The 13,576-nt window shown below is 42.6% G+C and overlaps 1 protein-coding gene across 1 annotated transcript; it reads right to left on the reverse strand.

Moving 5' to 3' along the window:
- Window positions 1-3,419: 3,419 nt before the first annotated feature.
- Window positions 3,420-12,389, reverse strand: ufm1 (ubiquitin-fold modifier 1). Its single transcript, XM_010870999.4, has 6 exons — window positions 12,280-12,389; window positions 12,120-12,176; window positions 10,850-10,907; window positions 7,732-7,771; window positions 7,099-7,131; window positions 3,420-4,301 (listed from the first exon to the last, which is right to left on the reverse strand). Coding segments are annotated over exons 1-6 (303 nt in total). The 5' UTR covers window positions 12,282-12,389; the 3' UTR covers window positions 3,420-4,188.
- Window positions 12,390-13,576: the final 1,187 nt, after the last annotated feature.

The following is a 13,576-nucleotide window of genomic DNA, read 5'->3' on the forward strand; positions in this document are numbered from 1 at the left end:
TGGTTGAGGAGCCTTATGGCCTGAGTCTGGTAGTGCGGGCCCCGATGCTCCTGTAGCGTCTACCAGACAGCAGCAATCTGAACAGACCATAGCCTGGGTGGCTGTGATCTTTGATGATGATCCTCAGGCATCAAATATGGTTGATGCCTTGCACGGAGGGAGGACGGCAGCTGATGACTCACTCCGCAGACTTCACCACCCTCTGGAGGGACTTGCAGTCTGCAGCAGAGCAGGTGCCGTATCTGTGTCTTTAACCACTGTACCATAGTGCTATACATTTGCCCAATGTCGGTATAGTATCTCGACATCAGATCATTTTATCACGTATTAACATCATGCCAAGTTTGAATATTTTGCTAGACACCATTAAGCATTGCGTTAAACTGACCAACGTTTCTTATTAAGTTTACCTCCACCACAAATTGCATCTAAGAAATGTATGGCTTTTGCCACTGGCCGTTTTAACAGCTAGTAATAGGCTTACTAGAATCTAACTAACTAATTGGAATAGTCATAAGAATTTAGCAATTGCTAGCAAGACTGAAGATGAACTTTACACAGCCCAAGCTATTTCATGGAAGAAGTGTTTATTTTTCTTTCATTCGTGGATGACATTGATACAATAACTATCAATATAGATGACGATAACTGACTTTTTTGTCAAGTGAAAAGATGAGAGAATTGCGGATACCCCTACTCTTTTACTGCCCAAGGGGTTTGGATCTAGCCTATATCACCCCAAATATCATGCACGGATGAGTACTTCAAAAATCCACCATAGTTGCAATATAACTGTTAACAGTTTTATTTTAGGCTTACTATAACATAGCTACTGAAGGTTGTAGCCAGCAACGTTTTTGCCTGTTCAGAGCAAATCCTAATGCCTAATTTGCTTTGACAAGATTCGAACACAAGACCTATTGGGTGCAGGTCCGCGTCTCTAACCACTACGCTATCTAACAAGGGTCAATTGGTCTCAGTTAGTCAGTTGCTCGCTCACTCACTCACTCAGTAAGAGATATTCTTCTTGACCGGCTCCGTTTACGCCGTCCAGCAAAAAGATAATGATGAGATGGGTAACAACATAATATACACTGCTAAAAAAAAATGAAGGGAACACCAAAATCACACATTGGTTCTCAATGAAGGAAATATATTAAAGATCAAAATCTTTATTGTACATTGTGTAATTAATTGAGAACAAAATTACATAACGGACAATGGAAACCAAAATCTCCAACTGACTGTGGGCTGGATTTAAACTCACACTGAAAATCTAAGTAAAACAATTGAAATCACAGGCTGTTCCAACTTGAATTTCATCAGGGCAAATCATAACGTGACTCAGTGCTGTGTATGGCCCCACATGCCTGTATGCACTTCTGACAACATCTGGGCATGCTCCTGATGAGACGGTGGATGGTGTCCTGTTGGATCTCCTCCCAGACCTGGATCAGGGCATCAGTGAGCTCCTGGTCAGTGGTGCTACTTGGCAGTGTCGGATGCACTGATACATAACGTCCCAGAGTTTCTCAATTGGATTCAGGTCTGTGCGACCCTCCAAGTATATGCCTCCCCAGACCATCACTGACCCACCATCAAACTGGTCATGGTGGATAATGTTGCAGGCAGTGCTCCTCCTGTTCCTCCTCGCACAAAGGAGCAAATACCGGTCCTGCTGCCAACCTAATCTGTATATTTCTCATAAGCATATATTGTCTTCAGGTTTGCTTGGGTCAGTCTTCTTACTCTCGTAACTTTTTCTTGTCTTTTCTTCACTCATCTTCTCTTTCTTTATTTCTTTCATTCTTTCTCTTTACCTTTCCACATCAATCTTCTACACTCTCCTTGCTTCACTCTTTTTACTCCCTTAATTTATCCTACTGTGACTCTTCTGCCTTTCATCTTTAATAATAAATTGTACAATATTCAGACCTCTGCAATCAGGCAGTCTTCCTATCAAGTCTTTCTCCTCTCTTTCCTTAGATAGTGATTTGTAACTACAGACAGATCTTTTATTACATATTCACAAATCAGGAAATACAACTTTGCAAATCTAACGCACTTGCAAATCTTTATAGCAGTTAATTTCTTTGACCCCCCCCATCAGAAATGAACGAGATCTCAAATGAAAGGAGTTGTATGTGTAGATCACGAGCTGTCCTTGTATCAGTGATTTGTCTGCGTAAATAAGTTGTGTATTTGTAAATATTTTATTCAACACTGGCAAAGGAAAAATTTGTTCAGATGCAAATTGTTAATTCGTGCAATTCTTTAATAACGTATTCACAGATCTTGAATAACAAGAAACCAGGGTAGCCTAGTTCATCCGGCCCGCAATAGAAAGTATTGTCCTCTTAAGATTTGAACCTATGTCACCTACACAAAAGGCAGTGTCACTAACCACTACACCACAAAGCTCCATGTTTGAAGGGTGTCAGTATATCATCTTGTGTCTATGAACAAATCCTCATTTGTTCCTAGACACAAGACAGATGTTGATACACACGGTGGCATCTGGACTTATAGCAGGGCAGATGTTGATACACACGGTGGTATCTGGACCTATAGCAGGGCAGATGTTGATACACACGGTGGTATCTGGACCTATAGCAGGGCAGATGTTGATACACACGGTGGTATCTGGACCTATAGCAGGGCAGATGTTGATACACACGGTGGTATCTGGACCTATAGCAGGGCAGATGTTGATACACACGGTGGTATCTGGACCTATAGCAGGGCAGATGTTGATACACATGGTGGTATCTGGACCTATACCAGGGCAGATGTTGATACACACGGTGGTATCTGGACCTATAGCAGGGCAGATGTTGATACACACGGTGGCAGCTGGACCTATAGCAGGGCAGATGTTGATACACACAGTGGTATCTGGACCTATAGCAGGGCAGATGTTGATACACACGGTGGCATCTGGACCTATAGCAGGGCAGATGTTGATACACACGGTGGTATCTGGACCTATAGCAGGGCAGATGTTGATACACACGGTGGTATCTGGACCTATAGCAGGGCAGATGTTGATACACACGGTGGTATCTGGACCTATAGCAGGGCAGATGTTGATACACATGGTGGTATCTGGACCTATACCAGGGCAGATGTTGATACACATGGTGGTATCTGGACCTATACCAGGGCAGATGTTGATACACACGGTGGTATCTGGACCTATACCAGGGCAGATGTTGATACACACGGTGGTATCTGGACCTATAGCAGGGCAGATGTTGATAAAATATTAAGGCAGATCGAGCCTCCTCTGTTTCTATTGTGGAGTCAGCTGGACAGGACAACTCCATCATATGGCCATTAGGAGGCATAAAAAACAACCTTAATCTGGATTTGTAGATGCAGTACCACTGAAATCCAACAGAGGACAGTAAAGCTCAATGTTCAGTTCATCACAATACAGTTTATTCTGTTTTTATTCCACATTAAAACCATCTGTAGCATCAATATATGACCGTATTGTCTACATTTACGTTCCAAATCAGACTTGAAATAATGGCATGAAACTATCTTGGCTGTAATGAAAGATATGATACATTACATTCATTTTTAAATGCTAGCTTGGGAATTTTTCTCTGCCAAGGGTGTGACGAGGGGCAAGAGAACAGACAGAAATCTTTTTTGAGAAAGCAGGTTCATTTGAAAACAACTTGTACAGCCTCCCTTCATGAAAGCATGCCCATTTAACACAGGAGTAATACACAGATTCAAATGACCTATTAGAAAACCATTACAAACATGGCATAATATGTTTACAGATGTTGTTCATCATCTGTTAGCCCATTTACAACTAAAATGTACAAACAATTTTGAACATAGGTCTTCCCTCTCCTCAGGAGCCGTCGGACATTAAAAATCAAATGTGTAGCCATGAAGAGGGCACAGCGGATTCACCAATCAAGGTCTTAATGAGTCTAATCAGATGTGCTACCTCTGGAATACCTATGGACTCCTCTGGTCCAAGCTTTCACCTGTGTGAGTGTGTGTGTGTGTGTGTGTGTGTGCGTGCACCTTAGAGTGTCTCAATGTGTGAAGTCCTTTTAGGGATTGAAAATAAATACACACAGCCTCACATGCGCACACACACACAGACACACAGTGTTTCCCCAGTCTACAGTGAGAAGTGATTCAGGTGGTGTGTGTCTGTGTGAGTCATTGTGTAGTTGTGGGGGAGGAGGAAGGTCGGTCTGCTCCTACTCCTCTTCCTCCTACTCTGTCTCTGGGAATGATGCGCAGCTCTGAACCGTGCTTCAAGAACACATTTCCTGGAAAACAACGTCAGAAATACAAACAGAAAAATAAGAGTTGCCGCTCGCATCAAGGCAGTTCTTTGGTCGGTATCCAAATTAAATGTAAATGTGTGTAAACAAATCATCTGTCGGTTTTCTGTCTAAATGTTTATTACTAACAGCTCCATAAGACCCAGTCAGATTGTGAGTGTGTCTAAGTGCATATCAGTAGCAAATTAATTTGGCAATCAATGGCTATTCATTATTGTTTTTCCTAGCCACTGTGCATCAACATTTTTGTTGCTTGCTCATTGGGGTTTCAGGCTGGGTGTTTTGTAAAAGCACTGTGTGACAACAATTGACGTAAAAGGGGCTTCATAAAACACATTTTATTGTTGATTGATTGATTCATATATGTTATTAAATATGGTTTATTTTCCCTATCATGACTAAAAACTAGTTGAATATCAACTATTTAAAACTCATTTTAGTCAGCTAAAACAAATGACAATGATCTACAAAATGATATGTGAAATAAAATGTTAGTATAATGAAATACAAATGATTAAAATTAACTAAAATAATTAACTATAAACTCATAATCAACTGGAAACTGTGATGTCTGTTAAGTGCAGTGTATTGAATCAGTCCTACCAGGTGGTGGCACTGTTGGAACAATGTGAAATGTCTTCTCATGTTTCCAAAACATTTGGAATAGTTATTTGTGAGAAGAAACAATGCTTTTGGAATGAAGCCACACACCGCAATATTTGAGATAAGAGCCATAAAAAAACGAGAACAAAGCAGATCAAACAGATTCAGGAGATACCGTGGAAAATATGCGTTTGCCAATCAGCAACCTATCCCCAATATAGTGCACTGCTCTGACCAGGAGCCAAGTGGCTCCACTGAGAATGAAGAGAATGACTAGGATGCCATTTGGGAAACTAGGTCTGTAACGGCTGCGCCTTGAGGAACGTACGAGTCTCAGAACAGACAGTCCAGATAGAGTGAGTCTTAAGGAACGTACGAGTCTCAGACCAGACAGTCCAGATAGAGTGAGTCTTAAGGAACGTACGAGTCTCAGACCAGACAGTCCAGATAGAGTGAGTCTTAAAGTGCCCATATTATGAAAAAAATCACTTTTTCTGGGATTTGGGGGGTTCTTTTGTGTCTCTGGTGCTTCCACAAGCATACAAAATTTGAAAAATAGATAACCTCCTTGCTGTTTTGAGTGAGAGATGGGTTTCTGAATGTCCTCTGTCTTCAGTCTCTGGGTGAGCTGTTCGAAAACTCCTCGGACTGTGACGTCACTTTGAATATTCCCACCCTCCACCCCTCACAACAGAGCATACCTAATGTCTCCACCGTCTATAGGCTCCACCCACCAGGTACAGCAGTAACTTCTTCTCTGATATCCTCCATGTTGTTACTGATTCTGAAGCACCATGTCAAAGCACCACTTAAACTGTGCTGTTGTTGGCTGTAAAGAGGAGCACAAAACACTCCATCGGGTCCCAGCCGCAGAGGACAGAAGAGCGGCATGGTTTGAATACATTTTTGAAGGCCATGTCCTTGCTACAGTTGGCAAAAAAAATTCTGTTTGTGCTAACCACTTTGAGATGGGCTGTTTCTCCAACTTCGGTCAGTACAAGGCAGGATTAGCCAAGAAACTTTTGCGAAAAGAGTGCGCAATTCTAACTTTGCGTGGAATACCTGCAGACGAGGGACATGTAAGTAGTTCTATACAATTAGCTGTCTTTATTTTGCAATTCTACGTGAACTAACCAAGAAGTGTTTTGGCAAACTAACATTTTAGCTAGCTAGTGTTTTGCCACATAGTACAAGGTAACGCTAACCAACCCGGAGACTCAGTCGATCAAGCAATACACATCCCCCGCCGGATATAATTTCGGGGATTTGCGCAAATAATGCATTTGTTAATATTTTATAATATTATATTTACAAACGGGAATATGTTAGCATTGTCTAGGGCAAAACATGTGCAAATTACGTTAGACCGTTACTACTACGCTCTCCCCGCTACCATGGAAACAGTTAGAGTGGGCGTGGGCAAAGGAGCAGCAGCTAATGAATATGCAATGAGCAGCAGAAAACAGAACACTTTGAAAGGGACTGAAACAGAGGGTAATAGAGGGAGGTAAGAATCTTTTCCTACAAGCTATTTCCAGCAAACAACTTCAGAAACAACTTTTTATGGAACTTATAGAACTATTTTAACTTGTTGAAAAGCAGTCATAATATGGGCACTTTAAGGAGGGTATGAGTCTCAGACCAGACAGTCCAGATAGACCAGACCGATGGGGTAGGTTGGGCCGGGACTTCTCAGTGACACAACTAACGCCTCCTCGAAGCCTCTCATCCATATTCATGCAGAATATAATAAACCACATTTCCATACATGCTGCCCAGAAGCCATCAGACCCACACACTGTCGCGGTAATGTCGCAGTAATTCTGTTATCATCCAATTCCTTACTAATCTGACCCGGTCCGTCCCAAACGGTACCCTATTCCCCATACAGAGCAAACACTTCTGAACCAGAGCCCTCAGTAAGGCCCGGGTGTAAAGCAGTGAGCTACATAGTTAATAGGCCGCTTGTTGTTGATGCGAATTGCATTTCCAGATGGAGACGATGTGCCCCCCAGAGTCCTCTATTTACATAATGCTCTGGTATCAATATAAGACGGCTCGAGGCTACAGATTAAAACCGTTCTAACAGGCCGCAGGGTTGGTTTTCCGCCTGGGTGTGTAAATTAATATCTGGCGTTTTGAGGGGTGTGCGCCTGTCGGCGTGGAAAACAGGTCTCACCTGCCGTTTGAGCCGGGTTGATGCCGATGCCGTCTGCCGGTAACACGGAGAGAAGACAAGGAGTTAGTGTGCGAATCGAAAACATCAATGCGTGCAGATTTCACAAACATCATTAAGCAAACCCAAGAGTGGTTCAGACACTGAACAAGAGAATCAACTATGACATTTCAGTGAGGATGCCTCTAGAACATTTCACAGGGACATTTCAGTGAGGATGCCTCTAGAACATTTCACAGGGACATTTCAGTGAGGATACCTCTAGAACATTTCACAAGGACATTTCAGTGAGGATACCACTAGAACATTTCACAGGGACATTTCAGTGAGGATGCCTCTAGAACATTTCACAGGGACATTTCAGTGAGGATACCACTAGAACATTTCACAGGGACATTTCAGTGAGGAACATTTCACAGGGACATTTCAGTGAGGATGCCTCTAGAACGCCAAAATAATACTGGAATTCTGGCATCTCACAGAATGTATTTTCCTTCACAGCATGAGGAGCACTGGGATTTGAAATGTCCCAGCCACTTCTGGATGGAAACGCTACATGGTTTAAAATAAGAATGGTCTGAGTCTGTTGCTTTGAAGACCAGGACACGGTGAACACAATGAAACGGCAACACTCACCATTGGTAATGATGGCACTGGTAGCTGAAGGCACTTTGAACTGTGGGAGGAAAACAAAGATATCACTCTTCAAATTTTAATTTGACCACTTAAGCAGGTCCATTGCCTTCTGTGATTCAGAACACCTGCAGTAGCAGTGGACCCAGTTCCGGGCAGATGGAGGAGAGGAGAGCCAGGAGACAGGGCTTGGGGACCCAGGGGTTTGCCTCACACTCTGGAGAGGTGTGGGGAGCAGGAAAAGCAGACACACAGGAAGTCTCACAGGGAGAGAGGTGTTGGGAGACAGGAAGAGGTGTTGGGTGAAAGGAGGAGGTGTTGGGAGACGTTAGTGTTTGGGCGTGTGTTGAGGACGTTGGCATTAGAAAACTGAGGGAGGATCACCTTTATACCATGTGACTACAAAACCTCTGGGGAAGGACACTGGGGAAGTCAGCCTGATAACAGAGCTGAACGTTCCGGGTGTTTAGGTGTTTTCTTCACCAAATGTCACACTAACATTTTGTCAATAACAACTAGCTGGAAACAACAGAAACACACAGGAGCCAGGGAACCTAATCATTAATGAGAGATTCCATTCTTTAGGAAACAGCCCAAGGCAACATTGTATTAACAAGATTCTGAGGTAAACAACAGCTGTCTGTGTTCTAAGAACTGTTTGGGGTGGTTTATTTCTAATTTGCATAAAGAAGGACCAAGAATTGTGCCAGAAGCAGGAAATCCCTCATGTCGGCCAGAATCATGATGAGCCTCTCTTACGTTTCTTAAGGGGAGGGAAAGGAACATCAATCTGGAGAATGCCCTTGTTACTGTCAAACAAAGGGAGAGCAATCGAGAGAAAACAAATGAAGAGAAAGAGGACAGAGACAGAACAAGAGAGAGAAAGCATGAGGACTGAGAGAGAAGGAGAGAGACAGTGAGAAACGGAGAGCCATTGTCGGCCACCAGTGCCATCAGGGAGATAAGGATGGCAAAGCAAGCACTGAGCGACTAAGGCATTATACATCAATTACAGAGATCAGGAGAATAAAATGATCTGCATTAATGTGACCAGGAATGAATACGGATGGGGGCTGGTGGGCTGGATCATTAATTACACCTCCTCTACATTCATTACCACTTTGCATCATTTAGCTATTAACTTATTTACTTTCAGAATCATGAAGGAAACCAGAGCAGTATTTAACAAGATCAATTGACATCTCCCAACCAGCTAGCCTATCCACTCCAATAGTTTATTTATCAGGCCTCACAGCGTCTGGGGCGTTCTAGCTGATGCAGCAGACAGTGGGGTTTGAGTATCTGGCTTAAAACAGGGGAGATGACTGATATGGTCCAGTGCTTCTAATACAGTTGTATTCACTCCTTTTCTGGGGAATCCCTCACAGCTTGCATTGTAGACGGCAGAGGTGGGACCAAGTCATTTTTTCAAGTCACAAGTCACATTTGGCTGCAACAACAAGACTTCAGATTTTCATGTTGCCTTCAAAATAAAGGTCTGCACAGTGTCTATAGTTTTAGTATTGTATTGTGTAGGCTACATTTTCAAAGGTAAAAACTATGTGGGGGAAAATATGAGGAAGAATTTATATTTCAATAATACTTTAGATTTAGTTAAATAATATTATAAGGTGGAGCACACTGAGAAATGGTTAGAGCTTAAGTTAATGTAGAGAACATTATCTAATATAAAAACTATTTTGATGTTACTGTTGTTCATTTGCTTGTGCTCATTATCTTTGGAGAGGGATTTTGTAAAACATCCAACCACACTATATTTTCCATCCCCCCACTTTAATGTAAAAGAGTTACTTTTTGTGGAAAACGCTTTTGTGGAAACCCAACGGGGGGCTAGAAGGGCGTCCAGATAGCCCCCCCCAACGGGTTTGAATGTCAATTAATGTTTTTGTTCATGTCATGCAGGCTCGTCAGTGACAGTAGTGAGGTTTCCTCAAAAGTGTTTTTCCATAAAAAGTAACTCTTGTACATTACAGTGGGGGGATGGAAAATATAGTGTGGTTGGATGTATTACAAAACCCCTCTCCAAAGATAATGAGCACAAGCAAATGAACAACAGTAACATGAAATATTTTTTTTATATTAGATAATGTTCTCTACATTAACTTAAGCTAAACTTAACCCTTTCTCAGTGTACTCCACCTTATAATATTATTTAACTAAATCTAAAGTATTATTGAAATATAAATTCTTCCTCATAATTTCCCCCATAGTTTTTACCTTTGAAAATGTAGCCTACACAATACAAACTAAAACTATAGACACTGTGCAGACCTTTATTTTGAAGGCAACATGAAAATCATGAAAACATGAACTCTTGTTGTTGCAGCCAAATGTGACTTGTGACTTGAAAACAATGACGGTCCCACCTCTGGTAAACTCGAGGACCAGCCGCTAACTTCTCATAGAGTACAATCAAAATTCTGGGTAGCTTTTGAGCTGACACTCTTAACACAAAATTCAGATTCACATCTTTTTCAAAATGTTCCCCTTCGGTAACTGAACTCAAAACCCGGTGTCCCAACAACAATTCCCTACAAACTAAGCCCCAGGGGAGCTGGAAAACACGAGAGCCAATCACAGCGGGCCGGCCTGGTTCCTCTTTGGCATATATGTATGAAGACAGCCAGTCAATTCGGTAGTTACAACTACTGTATTTATCATTGCTATGACATCTTTTATTTTGAAAAGACTGCATGCAGTTTTGTGCGTTAGCCGTCTGTAGAGTTCCTTACAAACAGTTAAACACATTTAACCATTTAATTTAATCAGGTCTGTTGCATTAACAAACCGGCATAAAAAATGTAATTTCATGCATACAGCAACTAGAAAGATACAGCTACGCCAGTATTTGAAATTGAAAGACCACTACAGTATCAAGAACACCTGTAGAGCACAGCGCTTGTGTTGAGAAACCCCTGGCAAATACACATTGTACACACTTAAACTTGACTTACCGTAGCGTAGCCACATCTACTGTTCTTCATTGGTCCTCATAGCTACACACCTAGTGAATTTGTTATTTAAATATGTTTTCCGATGCCGGTGGGACTTAAACCCACAACCCGGCGAGTGCTACGCTGTAGCGACGGGCCCCACTCACCTCCTCTGCTGCAAACTTCAACACTGCTGTGAACGGCGTGCCTTCTGGTACACTCAGTCTGAAATAATGAATACACTGTCAGGACTGTATATGTGAAGCTGTGCTCTAACAGATATGATCAGGTCATGACCAAAGTAGCCTGCCAATCCACTGTAGCCTGGGTTACCGTCTCACTGTCATCCTCCTGCTCTCCATAGAGTTGTGCCTCAACTTTATCTATTCTCTCTAATGTCATCAGATGAGACAAACCCAGGCTACATTGGATTGGCAGGCTGATAACTTGTAAGAATTTACACTGATCAGCCATAACATTATGACCACCTGCTTAATATAGTATAGGTCCCCCTTTTGCCACCAAAACAGCCCTCTGAAGGTGTGCTGTGGTATCTGGCACCAAGACGTTAGCAGCAGAACCTTTAAGTCCTGTTAGATGCGAGGTGGGTCCTCCATGGATCAGACTTGTTTGTCCAGCACATCCCACAGATGCTCGACTGGATTGAGTCTTGGTGAATTTGGTGGCCAAGTCAACACCTTGAACTCTTTGTTGTGTTCCACAAACTATTCCTGAACCATTTTTGCTTTGTAGCAGGGGTCATTGTCCTGCTGAAAGAGGCCAATGCCATCAGGGAATACCGTTGCCATGAAAGGGTGCACATGGTCTGCAACAATGCTCAGGTAGGTGGTACGTGTCAAAGTAACATCCACATTAATGGCAGGACCCAAGGTTTCCCAGCAGAACATTACCCAAAGCATCACACTGCCTCCGCCGGCTTGCCTCCTTCCCATAGTGCATCCTGGCTCCATGTGTTCTACAGGTAATTGACGAACATGCACCTGGCCATCCACGTGAAAATAAAACGTGATTCATCAGACCAGGCCACCTTCTTCTATTACTCCATGGTCCAGTTCTGATGTTCACGTGCCCATTGTAGGTGCTTTTCCCATGATCTTTCTATCAGTACCAGCATGAACAATATATAAGCCCTCTATCTGAGGGACAGAACTGATAATGACAGCAACAATGAAATCATCGGAAGAACAACTGACCTGACATAGTGAATTAGATAGCCTCAAACCTAGTAACGTTAGCTATATAACCAATGGTAGCTACTGTATTATGGCTCATAAGAAAGCTGCTGTACGTACGTAGTTGCAATTATGCATAGAACATCAACACTAAGCTACAGCCAAATAAAAGCATCGAGGACCACATAAGCAAGGGTGTGACTCAACAATCAATTCATGTTTTTACTGCTGATCTGTCACTTACACTTTGTATGGTAGCCGTGGATCCGACGTCAGAGTGATTTTAAACGTGACTTTAGACCTGGTCCGCGGGAAAAACACACGATTATTATCACACTGCTATTCGGTGTATAACACCCTCACGTTGTTTAGAAATTTTTTGAAGTAATAAGGTGTAAACTTACATTTTTCTGGTGACTGTACTCAGCTGCACAATGTTTAGGGAGACGCGGAAGTCAGAAGGACCCTGTGCTACACGTCATCATTCAGAATAAGCTTTTGCGGGCCTGCGGAATGAGTTCATTGTTTTGTACCAAGTTATTCTCGATTAAGTATCGCCGTTATTCATCAAAATCTTCAAGCTTGAAATGCGTATGAAAAGGCAAAGTGTTTTGCTATTAAAATATTGGCTTTTTCGCCCCGGCGGATAGTCGATTTACCGTAATATAAGTTCCCATGCGCATAGTTATTTGCACGAGTTGGAGGCCAACACCCGGAGGACTGTAAATACAGTGGGGAGAATAAGTATTTGATACACTGCCGATTTTGCAGTTTTTCCCACTTACAAAGCATTTTTATCATAGGTACTCTTCAACTGTGAGTGATAGAATCTAAAACCAAAATCCAGAAAATCACATGTATGATTTTTAAGTAATTAATTAGCATTTTATTGCATGACATAAGTATTTGATATACATCAGAAAAGTTATTGTTCTTGACCAGGTTTGCACACACTGCAGCAGGGATTTTGGCCCACTCCTCCATGCAGACCTTCTCCAGATCCTTCAGGTTTCAGGGCTGTCGCTGGGCAATAGGAACTTTCAGCTCCCTCCAAAGATTTTCTATTGGGTTCAGGTCTGGAGACTGGCTAGGCCACTCAAGGACCTTGAGATTCTTCTTAAGGAGCCACTCCTTAGTTGCCCTGGCTGTGTGTTTCAGGTCATTGCCATGCTGGAATACCCACCCATGACCCATCTTCAATGCTCTTACTGAGATTGTTGTGAGGTTGTTGGCCAAGATCTCGCGATAAATGGCCCCATCCATCCTCCCCTCAATACGATGCAGTCGTCCTGTCCCCTTTGCAGAAAAGCATCCCCAAAGAATGATGTTTCCACCTCCATGCTTCACGATTGGGATGGTGTTCTTGGTGTTGTACTCATCCTTTTTCTTCCTCCAAACACGGCGAATGGAGTTTAGACCAAAAAGCTCTATTTTTGTCACATCAGACCACATGACCTCCCATTCCTCCTCTGGATAATCCAGATGGACATTGGAAAACTTCAGACGGGCCTGGACATGGACCGTCATCTTCAACTTCTTCCATTTTCTAATAATTGTGCCAACAGTTGTTGCCTTCTCACCAAGCTGCTTGCCTGTTGCCCTTTAGCCCATCCTAGCCTTGTGCAGGTCTACAATTTTATCCCTGATGTCCTTACACAGCTCTCTGGTCATGGCCATTGTGGAGAGGTTGGAGTCTGTTTG

Source organism: Esox lucius, chromosome 7 (genome assembly GCF_011004845.1).
Source record: "Esox lucius isolate fEsoLuc1 chromosome 7, fEsoLuc1.pri, whole genome shotgun sequence".
NCBI classification, from domain to species: Eukaryota; Metazoa; Chordata; class Actinopteri; order Esociformes; family Esocidae; genus Esox; species Esox lucius.